This window comes from Macaca fascicularis, chromosome 2 (genome assembly GCF_037993035.2).
Source record: "Macaca fascicularis isolate 582-1 chromosome 2, T2T-MFA8v1.1".
Taxonomy (NCBI): Eukaryota; Metazoa; Chordata; class Mammalia; order Primates; family Cercopithecidae; genus Macaca; species Macaca fascicularis.
The window spans coordinates 101146055-101161483 of NC_088376.1; the positions used below are offsets into that span (position 1 = coordinate 101146055).

The window sequence follows — 15429 nt, forward strand, 5'->3', positions numbered from 1 at the left end:
GCTGCATAGTATTCCATGGTGTATATGTGACACATTTTCTTAATCCAGTCTGTCACTGATGGACATTTGAGTTGATTCCAAGTCTTTGCTATCGTGAATAGTGCCGCAATAAACATACATGTGCATGTGTCTTTATAGCAGCATGACTTATAATCCTTTGGGTATATACCCAGTAATAGGATGGCTGGGTCGAATGGTATTTCTAGTTCTAGATCCTTGAGGAATCACCACACTGTTTTCCACAATGGTTGAACTAGTTTACAGTCCCACCAACAGTGTAAAAGTGTTCCTATTTCTCCACATCCTCTCCAGCACCTGTTGTTTCCTGACTTTTTAATGATTGCCATTCTAACTGGTGTGAGATGGTATCTCATTGTGTTTTGATTTCCATTTCTCTGATGGCGAGTGATGATGTATGAATGTCTTCTTTTGAGAAGTGTCTGTTCATATCCTTTGCCCACTTTTTGATGGGGTTGTTTTTTTCTTGTAAATTTGATTGAGTTCTTTATAGGTTCTGGATATTAGCCCTTTGTCAGATGAGTAGATTGCAAAAATTTTCTCCCATTCTGTAGGTTGCCTGTTCACTCTGATGATAGTTTCTTTTGCTGTGCAGAAGCTCTTTAGTTTAATTAGATCCCATTTGTCAATTTTGGCTTTTGTTGCCGTTGCTTTTGGTGTTTTAGATATGAAGTCCTTGCCCATGCCTACATCCTGAATGGTATTACCTAGATTTTCTTCTAGGGTTTTTATGATTTTAGGTCTAACATTTAAGTCTCTAATCCATCTTGAATTAATTTTTGTATAAGATGTAAGGAAGGGATCCAGTTTCAGCTTTCTGCTTATGGCTAGCCAATTTTCCCAGCACCATTTATTAAATAGGGAATCCTTTCCCCATTTCTTGTTTTTGTCAGGTTTGTCAAAGATCAGATGGTTGTAGATGTGTGGTATTATTTCTGAGGGCTCTGTTCTGTTCCATTGGTCTATATCTCTGTTTTGGTACCAGAATCATGCTGTTTTGGTTACTGTAGCTTTGTAGTATAGTTTGAAGTCAGGTAGCATGATGCCTCCAGCTTTGTTCTTTTGGCTTAGGATTGTCTTGGCAATGTGGGGTCTTTTTTGGTTCCATATGAACTTTAAAGCAGTCTTTTCCAATTCTGTGAAGAAAGTCATTATTAGCTTAATGGGGATGGCATTGAATCTGTAAATTACCTTGGGCAGTATGGCCATTTTCACAATATTTATTAAAGTGGTTGTTTTGTTGGGGGGCCTGCTTTTCTGTAGTCTTAGAATACTACCTACCATCAGAGATTACTTTGCGTTCTGTATCAGCGTTGATACAACTGTGTTTCCTTATCTGCTTCCAACTGTGCACCCTTAGTTGAGACTTATCCTTTCCTGTTACAAGTTGCCCCAGGCCACGAGGATTTCTAACCCATCATATCTTACTTTCCTTATCCTCTTTAAGTTGTCAGACCTTACTCTGTAGATGCATAGTCTAGGATCTGAGGTATCAAAGCTTTACTGAAAGTTTGCCACCTCAGAGTAACACCTCTTCCTGGAATGGGGAGCCCCTCCTTGGCCCCTACACCATCCGATTGCCACATTTCTCACTCACACATGTTGCAGATTTGCTTTAACCTTACTGCTGACAGTTTCTTTATTGGTTAGTTTCTTGGTTCCCTTGTAAACTAGCTGGAATACATTATTAAACTACTGATGCTCCTGGCATCTTGTGGGGTAGTTTCCTAGTATGTGTTCATTTAATTAAACATGCTTGGAGTTCTCAGGGGCCCTTAAAGTCATGGGGCAGGCCAGTGAATTTTTATTCCTGAAGGCCTCATGTATTTGGGCACCTTCCAAATCTCCAAGACCACAACTGTCTTTCCTTCTTTGAAGCTCTTTGCTTACTTAACTTCATACTCCAGTGGCAGCAATTGCTTTTTCCTCTGGGCCATTCTTTTTCCCGAGGAAATCAAGTATTTATCCTCTTCTTCAAGTCACCACAGTAACATGCTGGGTGTGGATGCAGGGTGTCTAATTCAGTCTTTTTCCGCCGCACTCACAGTGTGCTCAGCCCTCATTTGTGTGCCAGCAGCTTCTATGTAGTTGACTCTCTTGAGCCATCAGAAATTGTCAGAATTGCCAATGTTAACTCACCTGAGGCTCCTCATATGGAAGTTGTCCAGCACAAAGAGTGAATAGTAAGCCTGAGACAAGATTTTGTTTCCAACTCCTGTCAGTAGAATCCAAGAGACCTGGCCTCATCAGGAATCCAGAGCCATGAGACAGCGGTGTAACCCAGGGCTTCAAAAAGCTTGCTGGCCTAGTGCAGTGTTTGTCAAACATAGTGAACATCAGAATCGCTTGGAGAGCCTGTTAAAGCACCAATTGCTGGGTTCCAACAGAGTTTCTGCCTTGTTAGCTCTGAATGAGACCCAATAATTTATATTTTAACAAGTTCCCAGGGGACACTGATGCTGCTGGAACCACACTTTGAGACCCATGGGCCTAGTGCAGACTACTACCTTTGTTTCCACTGCTTTCAAACTCTATGTTTCTTAGTAGTAGATAATGCAAATAGGGCTTGTCTACAGGATTGACCAGAAATCAACAAGTGGCCAGGAAGAGAGGACAAAGGCAGTTCTTGCTCAGTGATTTCTCCTGCTGGAGTATCTCTAAGCATAATTAATAGGTATCATTCATCTAGTTTCTCTTCCATCCATTTTCCCTATTGGCAACTATAGACTAAATGTAAAATTACCACCAACAACGTGGCATATTTACATGAGTGAATTGATCAACAAAACAACCATAACTATTTATTTAGGAAAAAGAGATGAGGAGAAAAGAAACTTTTACTTACAGATTAGTGAATTGATCAACAAAACTACCCTAATTACATATTTGGGAAAAATAAGTAATTTTCCCCAAATTAAGTGAATTAGGTCACTTTAGTCTGTGGTGCATGGTTGTCAAGCCTTTATCCGAGGCAGAAACACAGTTATTAGAGTTGTGTGTTTGACAGTGTGGACTCAGGAGACGTCAGGTGCAAAGCACAAGAAAGCAGGAACTTTGTGGCAAGTTCTAACTTTACCTTTCTTTGTTTGTAGTGCCTTTCTGGCAGTTCTGATGGGACAATTCGCCTTTGGTCCCTTGGCCAGCAGAGATGTATAGCAACATACCGAGTCCATGATGAAGGTGTTTGGGCGCTGCAAGTCAATGATGCCTTCACACATGTGTATTCTGGTGGAAGGGACAGGAAGATTTATTGTACAGACCTAAGAAACCCTGACATTCGGGTGCTAATTTGTGAAGAAAAAGCACCAGTTCTTAAGGTATATCATATATTAATATTTTAGTTTTTATAATTAAGGTTGTTACGTGTGTTAGTCAAATAGAGCAAAAGCTATATTAAAACATGACTCAACTGCCGGTGGGGGGTGGTTTGTAAAAAAGATATTCCATTATGAGCAGAACTTAACAGGACAAGGAAGAGTAGCCATCTGTCTGGATGGAAGAGTGTCGGTATGAGATACTCTGGGGCAGTTTTGTGTTTTGCTTTTTTTTTTTTTTTTCCAAAACAGTTTTGTAAGTCGCCTGTAGAAGAAAGTGTGACTTCTTGGTGCATCAGTGATGCGTGACTCTCCCACTGATGGATTGTAGTGAAATTGTCTCATACTTGCTCCTGAGCTTGCCTGGCTTTCCTGAGCAGTCCTTAGGAGGAGAAATATGAGGAGTTAAGGTTATCTGTGAGCAGACGACAAAGCAGAGGAAGGTCAGGAAATGTGTCCATGGTCTCAGGAGTAAGGAAGTGAAAGAGTACTCTCCTCAAAGAGAAGAGGGAGCAGGCTGCTTCATACTCCAAACCACCACTGCCTCAGAGCAGCCCTGACCATCAGGATCTGTCATGTGGGTCAAAGGGTTCTTGAGAAAGTCTTTGGAGGCCATCCATATGGACACCTGCTGAAAATGAAGCCTAGACTGAAAAATGGCCAGTCGACATGTTCAACCTCACCGATAGTCACAGAATTTCACATTAAAACAACTGTGAGGAAGTTTCCAAATTTTTTTTTTTTTTTTTTGAGACGGAGCCTCGCTCTGTCACCCAGGCTGGAGTGCAGTGGCACAGTCTCGGCTCACTGCAAGCTCTGCCTCCCGGGAGGCCATTCTCCTGCCTCAGCCTCCCGAGTAGCTGGGACTACAGGCGCCCGCCACCACGCCCGGCTAATTTTTTTTTTGTCTTTTTTTTTTTTTAATTTTTTTAGTAGAGACGGGGTTTCACCGTATTAGCCAGGATGGTCTCCATCTCCTGACCTCATGATCTGCCCGCCTTGGCCTCCCAAAGTGCTGGGATTACAGGCGTGAGCCATGACACCCAGCCAGAAGTTTCCAAATTTTAAAATGAAGGCAGAAAAATACTACTACTCCCTTTTCTCAGAAATCACTAAAAGGAAAATGAGAAACAGAACTACAGATACTCATTCTCTGCGAAACTAAGTGACATCTGAAACCTCAGACCGCTGTATAGGAGGAAGGGCTGAAAAGAGAAATGAAGGTCAAATGTGAAGGTTGGGAGGATGTCTGCAGTCTAAGAGCTCAGACAAAACTGGCCAAGTACAGTTCTTTAAAATAGATGGCATATCCTAATGGACCAAACCAGTAATCCTTTAGAGAAGCAAGGAGTCAGAGCTGAATTAATAATCATACATATACAACATGCGTGCAGGCAGCAGGCTGATGGGGAGACAAGCTTGGAGGAGAAACATTCTGCATTATGAGTTCTACGGCTGCCTGGATCTCTTGCCGGGATCTTGGCTGTGGGGAAAAGACTGAAAGAATTTGGCACAAACATAATTACATGTTATGAGGAATATCATCTTAACTGAGGAGGATTGTTGCTAGCTAGGAGTCCTGCCCTGTCCCCACCACTGCAAACCTGCAGTTTCCTGATGTGGGAAGAATAGTGGATGAATGTAGAGTGATTCCACTTGTGTAATATATACATGCACATAAACATATTCTTATATGTGCAGTATTTTACATACAGAAGAATAGACAGTAAGCTATTCCCAGGCATTCCCATCCTTAGGCAAGGGTTATTTTCACTTTTACTATGTTGTTAGGATGTTTTTTACTTCAGACATTTTCAAAGTAAAAAGAAATTTATTTTCTTGTTATTAAAAAAAAAGAACATAAAAACTGGAGTAACAAAAAGAAAAAATTATGGAAAGTCTTTATCCTTTTGACTGTATCTATTCAAGTCCCTCAAATTGACCACACTTAAAATTATTAGCCACTGTTTTAGGTGAGAAATTACCCATTACACTTTTATAGGGCTGTGAATTTATTTAGCAAAGAAAAAGACTCTCATTTTTCTGTTTATCCTTAGTTTTTCACACATGTCCAGGTATAGTCACATACAGTTGTTGAATGAAGAAGTTAATAACGTATCCAGTCCTGGCAGTTCAGAAGAGTTGACATTCCACAAAGCAATATTTTTGTGCTTTGTTTTCAGATGGAGCTTGATAGATCAGCTGATCCTCCTCCTGCAATTTGGGTTGCAACAACTAAGTCTACAGTAAATAAATGGGTAAGTGAGCCATTAACCTGGCAAAGGTTTATAAACATGTATTTTGTTATCACAGACCTGTAGACACCGGTTGCAAATGCTCAGTGTGGCCCTAACTCTAGCATGCTTTTGGGCAGGGGCAAAAACCTGAAAGCCCTGTGAATGTAGGTAGAATCCTAAAGATCATACTAAAATTAAGATAATAATCAAAATGACTATTCTGACTTCTTTGTCCAGAGCCAAGATACTTGTTCCATGTCCTTAGAATAGACACAGTTGCCTGATAAAACCAGTAAGTCTTAGTACATCCTCTGACCTCATGAAGCTACATTTGAAGATAGGCAGCCCACGTACCAACAAGGCAGGGAAACTCACCAGGATTCAAATTTGTTTAAACATAAGAGAAAGCAGAAAATTGTGCTTTCAAATTAGTTTTCTTTTTCCTCATAGCATGAAGAACAGGGATAGAAATAGAGGATAAACAGAAGTCATCCAAAGCTCACTGTTAATTCTTAAATCTTAATTAAAAGACTTAAGTTTTCTTGCTTACCACACTATCTGTAGGTTACAAAAGAGAAAGTGTTTGCATTTATTCCTGTTGACATGCAGGTCAAGTGTTCTTTCTGTGTACTTATTTTTTAAATGTTGTTTATCTTGTGTTAATTTCATCATGCCAATTTATGACCAACATAATTTTACCTGGAAGAGTACTCCTACTTTCGTGCATAGTTTTCTCTCCCAAAGACAATATTCCCTTCTTAATATTTGTTTCTTTTTAAACGATGATAGATAATTGTATTGTGATCAGATATTTTTCGGTTGATGTAGTGGTTGTTGAGGTTTTCTTGTTTGTTTTTTGACTTTATTTTTCTTGCCACTTTAAACAGGCTGGCAAAAATTGTAGAGCGTAAAATGATCCAATAATAAATTTTGTTATTTTAGACTTTGAAGGGAATTCATAATTTTAGAGCCTCTGGAGATTATGACAATGACTGTACAAATCCTATAACACCTCTTTGTACACAACCTGACCAGGTTATTAAAGGTAAGAAAATGGAAGGTACTGTACCCTTTATTGAAGTTAGCAGTGGTTACTTAGAGATTGACAAAAATGAAGACAGTGACCTTGCTTTAAATATAATTCTGATGTAAACAAAAGATAACACATTGTTTTATTTTTAATATAAGAAAAAGAGGTTTTTTTTGGTTTTCGGTTTTTTTTTTTTTTTTGAGACGGAGTCTTGCTCTGTCGCCCAGGCTGGACTGCAGTGACAGGATCTCGGCTCACTACAACCCCTGCCTCCCAGGTTCAAGCCATTATCTTGCCTCATCCTCCCAAGCAGTTGCGATTACAGGTGTGAGCCACCACGCCCAGCTACTTTGTATATTTTTAGTAGAGATGGGGTTTCATCTTGTTGGCCAGGCTGGTCTCGAACTCCTGACCTCAAATGATCTGCCTGCCTCAGCCTCCCAAAGTATTGGGATTATGGGCATGAGCCACCACGCCCAGCCAGAAAAAGTTATTTTAAAAAATGCTGTTAGTGACTTTTAAAGTGGACTTTCTTGAGTCAGTTTATTTGCCTAACATGAGAATAGCCATGATAAAACCAGTAGCCACTTTGTAAAATATATAGGATTTAATATTGTACTTAGGTATGAGGCGGAAAAGGACAGATATGATCCTCAAATTCTACATGCTGCAGCTGATTATGGCAAAAAAGCAGCGTACGTTTAATGTCAGAGTCTAGGATTAGAATTTTGTGTGGCACATTCATTTGTTCATGCTGTTAAACCTTTAGAATATTCATTCAGGAAGCAAAAGATGGGAAGCAAAAGTTAATGCAAAATGAGACTAATGCAGAGATTTCCTGTCATCATTTTGACTTTTCCCAGTGGATAAAGCTGTTGTCTCTCAACAATTTTCCACTAGTACCCCTTTGACATGAAGAGCCCTTTAATCCATAATGTATTATTAAAATCAGACAGTTTTTCTTTGAATGTTTATAAATGGACATAAATAATTTATGGCCCTTGAATTGCTTTAGATATAATCATACAGTCTTTTGGTTTGCCTTTTCCTTTCTGGTAGCTAGTACAGTTTGTGTTCCTGTTACATACCAGTTAACAATTGTTACCACACTGTGAATTTAAATGTAGGAGGATTGTTTTACCAATTGTGTGTTTGTTTGTTTTTTTTTTCCCATTAGGGGGTGCTAGTATTATTCAGTGCCACATTCTTAATGATAAGAGACATATATTAACCAAAGATACCAATAATAATGTGGCATATTGGGACGTATTGAAGGTGAGTATGTTTTTTGGGTTAAATATAGGTTGTTAGATTGTGTACCCCCTTTATTTTTTATTTTTTGTATGTGATAATATAAATTAAAATGTAATTGCAGTAATACTTTATGGGGTGGTGTATACTTTCTTGTGTGAATATCAGATAAGGTCATAGTTCATCTTTTTAAGTAAATAAACTGTTTAAATGGAATCATTTTCTCTGGTTAGTGTATTGCAGACAATCTTATATGCTTCCTTACCTTAAAAGTCTCATCCTTGTCACTATTGACATCTTAAGCCAGATAATTATTTGGTGGGGGGAGGGGGCAGATAGGGGCTATTCCATGCATTGTAGGATGTTTAGAACCTCTCTAGCCTCTACCCACTAGTTGCCAGTAATACCCCTCCCTCCCCCGCGGTGTGGCAACCACAGGTGTCTCCACATGTTGCCAGATATTTGGAGGGAGGAAGAATGGTGTAAAATCACCCTAGATGAGACACACTGGAGTGCACAAAATAAGGTTGGCTGTTTCTTAGGATTTATAGACATCACTATGAGCATTAGTTACAACTCTGGGTCATGTTACAATAACTCCCTGTGGGACAGTTGAAATGCATGAAGCTATTCAATCACATTCCAAATAGCACTGAAGTGTTTGTAGGCTGATTAAAAAGTTAGTCTACTTTTATCATTCTGACCAGTCTCTTAGTGTTGTTGGTATACTTGTTCATTTGTTCAACAGATATTTCTTAGATTGAATGACTATCATGTGCAAAGAACCATGCTTAAGGGTCATAAATGATGAAAAAGTCTTTACTTTGATCCCCTTTGGTAGGGAAAACTTTATAGATAAAGAAGAAACAGATTTCAGGATAGCTTATGGATGAGGGAAGTCAGGAGAGCTTTGTGGTGGAGAAATCACTTGAACAAGGACTTAAAGATTTCTAGTAGATGAATAATGGGGGTAGGAGGAAGAGCATTTCAGGAAAAGGAAATGAATGGCAGAGGCACAGAAGAAGGATGGTATGTGCTTATTTGGGGCAAGGTGAGCAGTTTTGTTTATTTGGAGACCAGAGTAAATATAAGGAAGTAATAGGGGGTGTAAGGTTGAAAAATGACATATAGGTTATTTCCCAAAGAGTCTTAAGCTGCAGTACCCAAAGTTGGCCTTTCTTTTGTACTCCCAGAAGAACCTTAGATAATTTTAGAGCAGGAAAATCTCATGTTGAGAGCAGTAGTAGTTAGTGTATGTAATGGGAGACTAAAAGCTGGAAGACATCATGATTAGAGATCTAAAGGAAGAGACATGAGCACCATAGGAAAGGTTAAATAAATAAATAAATAAAAATAAAGGGCGAGACAGATGTTGAGCATATTATAAAGGAAGAATTGAAAAGAGCTGGTATTTTGGTTAAGCTCCTGGTTATAAAGAAAAGAGATTCACTTACTTAATGATCTAAAGAATAAGACAGGCAAGTTTCTTGTTAGGAAAATGGGCCTGTCTGTGAACAGAAACCTTGACTTGACTACTGTTTTTACTCCTGGTGGGACATCTATGTGGGAAGTCCATTATGAAACAGTTGTTTGGTGAGCATTGCTTCAGAATGAGAGGCTTTAGTTCTTTGAGTAGAAAGTTTAGTTGCAGCAAGCTTCAAAAATCTGATTAGTTTTTCTTTACAATAGAGAGATGCCTGTTGGGGGTCGGGGTAGAAACTCATGTTGATTTCATAGAGAGTTCCTTTGGGGACTGGGAGGATCCAGAACAGCCCTAAGGAACTGAGCAGCAGGAATTCTTGATTCTTCACTTTGATACCCTACCACAAATGTGTCCCTAACTCTGTCCTGTGGCTAGACTTCACCTCATGCTGCCCAGGACGTAATTATCTCCAGAATACCCAAGAGAATCTGATCAGGCCAGCTACTCTTTGAGAGTTGACCTATCAGGTTTTCTGTATATGGGTCTGTTGCCCACTCTTGGTCTGGTTAACTGAGGCCTGAGTAGAGTCCTGCCGTCTGAATGGGAGGTCCTTCTACTTAGATGGGGCTAGCACACATCATGATAGGCATTTCTGTGTACCTAGCAGCTTCCCATATCCAGACCTTGAAGTTTTGATATCAAATGATCTGGTGTAATAGACATGGCTGAACAGTGTGGGACAGTCAGGAGTTTTTTAGGAACATTGGCTTGTGGGTTGGACAGAACTGCATTCTAACCTTGGCTCTGCCAAGTACTCACCAAGTGACCTAGGGAATATGCTAGGGAACATCTCTAAAATGGTTTCTTCATTCCTAAAATGTCGAGGGTGCCTATTATTGGTGATGTTGAGAAGCACAGTGTCTGGTACGTAATAGGAGGCTGTTGCACTAAAACAGGTGAAAGGTGATATTTGTCTAGACTAGGGTGGGAACAAGGGAGATGGAAAAAATAGAATGATTAGGAAAATATTTAGGCCTGTGAACAAGAGTGATAACTTTTTTTTTTTTTTTTTTTTTGATATGGAGTCTCACTCTGTTGCCCAGGCTGGAGTGCAGTGGCGCGATCTCGGCTCACTGCAACCTCCAACTCCCTGGTTGGAGCAATTCTTCTGCCTCAGCCTCCCGAGTAGCTGGGACTACATGCATGCACCACCACATCGGGCTAATTTTTGTATTTTTAGTAGAGACAGGGTTTCACCATGTTGACCAGGATGGTCTCAATCTCCTGACCTCATGATCCACCCGCCTTGGCCTCCCAAAGTGCTGAGATTACAGGTGTGAGCCACCGTGCCTGGCCACAGGAGTGATACTTTAATGAAAGGAGTATGAGGAAAGGAAGAAGCAAGAATGAGTCCCAGGTTTCTTGATTGGACAGTTTGTTGAATAGAAGTGATGTAGGGAATGTAAGATGAAAAACAGGTTATCAGGAGAAAAGGATATGCTGAGAAAGATGTTGAATTTGAGTTTCTGTGGGATATCTGAATAGAGATGTATGGTGGGCAGACAGCTGTACAGTCTCAAGCACAGTTAAAGAACTGGGCTGGAGAAAAAGGCTCAGCAGTCATCAGCTTGTGGATTACAGTTGATGTCATAGGAAATGTCAGAGTTTCCAAGGGACATATGTAGACTGAGAAGAAACTAAGTCATCAGTTTTTCAGGGATGTTGGGAAAAGAGGAGGCCACAATAGTATATGATTTTAAAAAGTTGCGGGGGAGTAAGAAAACCAAGAGCCAATGGCAGCTCAAGAACAAATTGAGTATTTCAGGAAGGAGCTTGTGGTTAGTGGCATTAACCTGCTGTGAGTTGATTTAAGATGTGACTGTAACATGCACATGGATTTAAATAAAGAGGGTGGCCTCTGGTTAGAGTCTTAAGGGCAAAAGCCAGATAGAGTGCGTTGAGTAGTGATTTGAAGGTGAAGAAACAGAAAATTTGACTGGATAATCTTTGAAGAAATTTGATTGGAGGGGTAGGCAGGAAGAGGCAGAAGCTGGAGAAGAGGTAGGAGTCAGAGGGCCAAAGGAAGCTTTTGATTTTGTTTGGTTTTGTTTGGGTATTTGGGTATTTTTCAGATGTAAGAAATTTGAGCATATTTCATTGCTCCTAGGGAGAAGCCAGTAGAGACATTCATGGGTAGATGACAATACAAGGTCATCCCAAGAAGCAAGAGGTGAGGGGGACTGGAGCACAGTCAGAAGGGATACTGTTTTCCTTGCACCAGGGAGAATGATAGAGAAAGTTAAGGGGATTCTGTCAAGGCTTTTCTTTGTTTTAAGAAAAAGAAGTCAGAATCATGTGCTGAGGGTAATGGGGAAGGTGGCAAGGTCAAAGGTAGAAGAGAGATTTAATTGAGATAGACTGTGAGACAGTGAGCCCAGGGCTCAAGTCTCCAGTAAATGAGGGAGAGTGGCAGGTTGCTAGATGGCAGTGAAGGAAAGGTGTACAGTTTACTGCTGCTGAATGACATGGGCCTCAGAGAAGTAAGTTTTTACATGGAGATGGTGGAGTAATGGTCTCCATGTAGCATCAAGGAACGATGGGATGTGGGAAAATATGCAGTCCGCCTTTGAGAAGATGGCCGACAACTGGGACCCTTGAAAGAGCCACGTTGCTGTTAAGATGAGGTGGTATATTATTATCAGTATCAGCACAATTAAATTACAGTTTCTCCCCAAATAATATTTTGTGCTTTTTTAATTTAAAATTTTTATAGCAGCAGATTGTTATTTAAAAAAAGGACCACATTCTTTTTGAAATGTATTTTAGACTGTTAAGACACGTGAAAATGTGTAAAATTTTGAATAGCAAAGTCAGAACCAAGTGAATTCACCACTTAATATTGATCATTATACTTTCTTTTGATGTATAGGCATGTAAAGTTGAAGATCTGGGCAAAGTGGATTTTGAAGATGAAATTAAGAAAAGATTTAAAATGGTATATGTACCAAATTGGTTCTCAGTAGACTTAAAAACAGGGGTAAGTTAGCAGTTGATACTTGTATAATTTGGGATAATTGAAGATTTTCATTATAGCTCATAATTATTATTAGTTACAGAGTCCTGTGTTTTTAAGTGTGAAAGAAAAAAAAATCTGTGTTAAAACTTACAAAATGCAAAACGGAATAAAAAAGAAAACAAAATTTTAAAAAACAAAAAAAAATTAAAAAAGAAAAAAATTAAAAAGTTACAGAATGTCTTTGGTATCCCAGGAAACTAAATTGTGTAGTTGCATTGAATCACATAAAACACATTTTGGTTCCTGAATTTATGACTTAGCACTTCAATCAAGTAGTACAAACAAATGAAGGTTTAGAGACTTGTTTGGAGAATATATTCAAATAGAATGCCACTAAGTTTTTTCTTTTGATAGATGTTAACTATTACTTTGGATGAAAGTGACTGTTTTGCTGCCTGGGTTTCTGCAAAAGATGCCGGTTTTAGCAGCCCTGATGGGTCAGATCCAAAATGTGAGTTTAAGTGTCCTTCATTTTTTCCCTCCCTTCTAAAGAGAACATGAATATGAGCTGTTTTTTGCTAAGTACTTATCTTTATAAAAGTTCTCTATATTTTGTTGACTATGTCCTAAAAATGTGGTATGTACAAATACCTGATGAATACAAGTCATTTTAGTAACTTTATATGGAAATAGCCCTTTAAAGAATCTGATTCTCATTTTTGTTTTTAAATAATAGCTATATCTGAGCAACCATATAGAATATCTCTTTGCTCCATATCATCATTGCTTTAAACATTCTAAGATAAAATTTTAGCAGAATTGGCAAAATGACTAAAGTCTTAATTTTAGACATCATTGGCATTGGGTTAAGAATTTAACATCAGAATATGTACAAACTTAGAATTTTTATTCTCTTTTTAGGTTAAAGCCAATTAACTCTCTTTTCCATTTTATCTCTTTTTAATTAACTTCTTGGCAGTGAATTTAGGAGGACTTTTACTCCAAGCACTCCTGGAATATTGGCCTAGAACACATGTGAATCCAATGGATGAAGAGGAAAATGAAGTAAACCATGGTTAGTTTTTATATTCAGATAGTTGCATAAAAAGTTAGAGGTACTTACTTAAAAGGTACTTACTTAAACTGTTTGCTAAAATATTTGTGGTGTGCTCAATTTATTGTCCGCCCTTCCACACCTCAAAGTAAGAACATCCATCCAGTCTTAACTGAGACTGAGATTCCAAAAGAGCAGACCACCTTATGATGTGGCTTTTAGTGAGACTGCTCAAGATAAATAAAATACCCTATATTTATATTCGGATGACTTTTGTCTTAAAATGAGGCACCTTAACAGACTTATTTCCAAAATATTCTTCAAGGTACCTGTGATCTTTTGGATTAACCTCCAAAGCTAGGTAGGTAGGTGCATCAGAAAGCCAGGTTTTTCATTGCATAGTCACTCTTCATGTTGGGCTGAAATGTTGGTATTTGCTAGTCTCATGGCCTACCTGATTTTGACTCTGTTTCAAAAAAAAGTCAAATTCCATCTCAGAAGTGACAGGGCAAATGCTCAAGCATGTGTAAAGAATTAATGTCATTGAGGACATCTGAAAGGTTTGTGTGCCATAGGCAGTGGCAGTAACGTCCTCTGAGCAGCAGAGGAGAACATGTTTTGAATATATGCATTTGGCTCAGTTTGATCAAAGGAAGGGGAAACAAGAACTTAGAATTTCACATCCTCATGTGTAACCTACAGCTGGTTGAGGAATCACTGAGTCCCATCAACTGAGGCTTACTCCTCTGAAGATTCTCTGCTGGCTACCAGGAGTGAGCAACAATGGCGAGTACCTCCTGCCAGGGACTTTGTTCTGGCTGTCAGATTCACCCATGATGATATGTGGAATTTAAATCTCTCACATGAGGATGACATGCTTCCTTGAAAACCAGTCTTCTGATGTTCCTGTCAGAGAGAGGGTGCTGTTGTCCCACCCATGGTGGCTTTTCTTTTACATCACCTAACACACTTTGATCCCTGTCAGAATTGTACCGTGGACTTTGAGTCAAAGAAACTGATGGAAAAATCTTTCCACAGAGGGTCAAGAAAGCTAGGTTCTGGGGTGGGCTCTGCTGCTTAACAGCTATGTTGCTGTGGGCAGATCATTTCCAGTTAGATGGGATACTCTCAGCGACCCAAATAAGCAATAAGGATTAAGTTACCAAAATAGTGGTATAGTCAGGCACCCCTTGGATCTAGGCTTTGGGTGAGGAGTATAAGGAAGACATCACCAGAAACCACGTCATCCTTAACATCAGACTGCACGGGGAAGGCAGGGCAGGGCATGGCTACCTCCTCATCCAGTGCTCAGACCACAGCACCTGCAGCATATACTCAGTGGACACTCTGGAGTTGTTCAGATGGTGAGCAGCTCTACTATTCAGGGGCCCTTACCAAGTTTCAGGTGGGGGTGCTAAAGACACATGGGTATGGTCCCTGTCCTTCAGGAGCTGATGTTCTGGTATGGCAGAGTTACTTATGGAAAGCACTCTGAGATAGAAGAATTGGGTACTAGGAGAGAGGTTCCACAAATGCTATAGGATTTCAGGGGGTCAGATACTTCCAGTTTAATGAGGAAAGTGTCATGAATGAATTGGCCACTTGAGTTGGTGTCACCTGTGCTGGGTCAAAAGTTTATAAAGAAAGCAGAATGGAGCTAGGCGTGGTGGCCTCACACCTGTAATCCCAGTGCTTTGGGAGGCCTCTAATATTTGTTGACAGTGATTTTGACATTTGTGCTTGTTGGGTTACTTACTACTTGATGGCTTATGTTTAGGCTGCTCTGCCGAGATTCTGGGGGTGAGACTGAGTCGATGCTTCTCAGGAGTTTGAAACCATGCTGGGCACTATAGCAAGACCCTGTCCCTACAAGAAATGTAAACAATTAGCCGGCTGTGGTGGTGTGTGCCTATAGTTCCAGCTATTCAGGAGGCTGAGGTGGGAGGATCACTTGAGCCAGGAGAGGTTGAGGCTGCAATGATCTGTGATCACACCACTGCACTCCAGCCTGGGCAACAGAATGAGACCCTGTCTCAAAGAAAAAACAACAGTGGAAAGGAAATCTGCAGAGAACAATAAAAGCAAA

At 39.7% G+C, this 15429-nt stretch overlaps 1 protein-coding gene across 7 annotated transcripts in view; it reads left to right on the forward strand.

Annotated features, from left to right (window-relative positions):
- The window catches only part of WDR48 (WD repeat domain 48), a 46489-nt gene that overhangs the window by 22118 nt on the left and 8942 nt on the right, over positions 1-15429 (forward strand). For all 7 annotated transcript variants that reach the window (XM_065540371.2, XM_015445681.4, XM_015445682.4 and 4 more), the window contains 7 exons: positions 3111-3335; positions 5516-5590; positions 6512-6614; positions 7777-7874; positions 12203-12310; positions 12704-12800; positions 13269-13364. In XM_065540371.2, coding sequence (XP_065396443.1) covers positions 3111-3335; positions 5516-5590; positions 6512-6614; positions 7777-7874; positions 12203-12310; positions 12704-12800; positions 13269-13364 — 802 coding nt within the window. The remainder of the gene's footprint in view (positions 1-3110; positions 3336-5515; positions 5591-6511; positions 6615-7776; positions 7875-12202; positions 12311-12703; positions 12801-13268; positions 13365-15429) is intronic.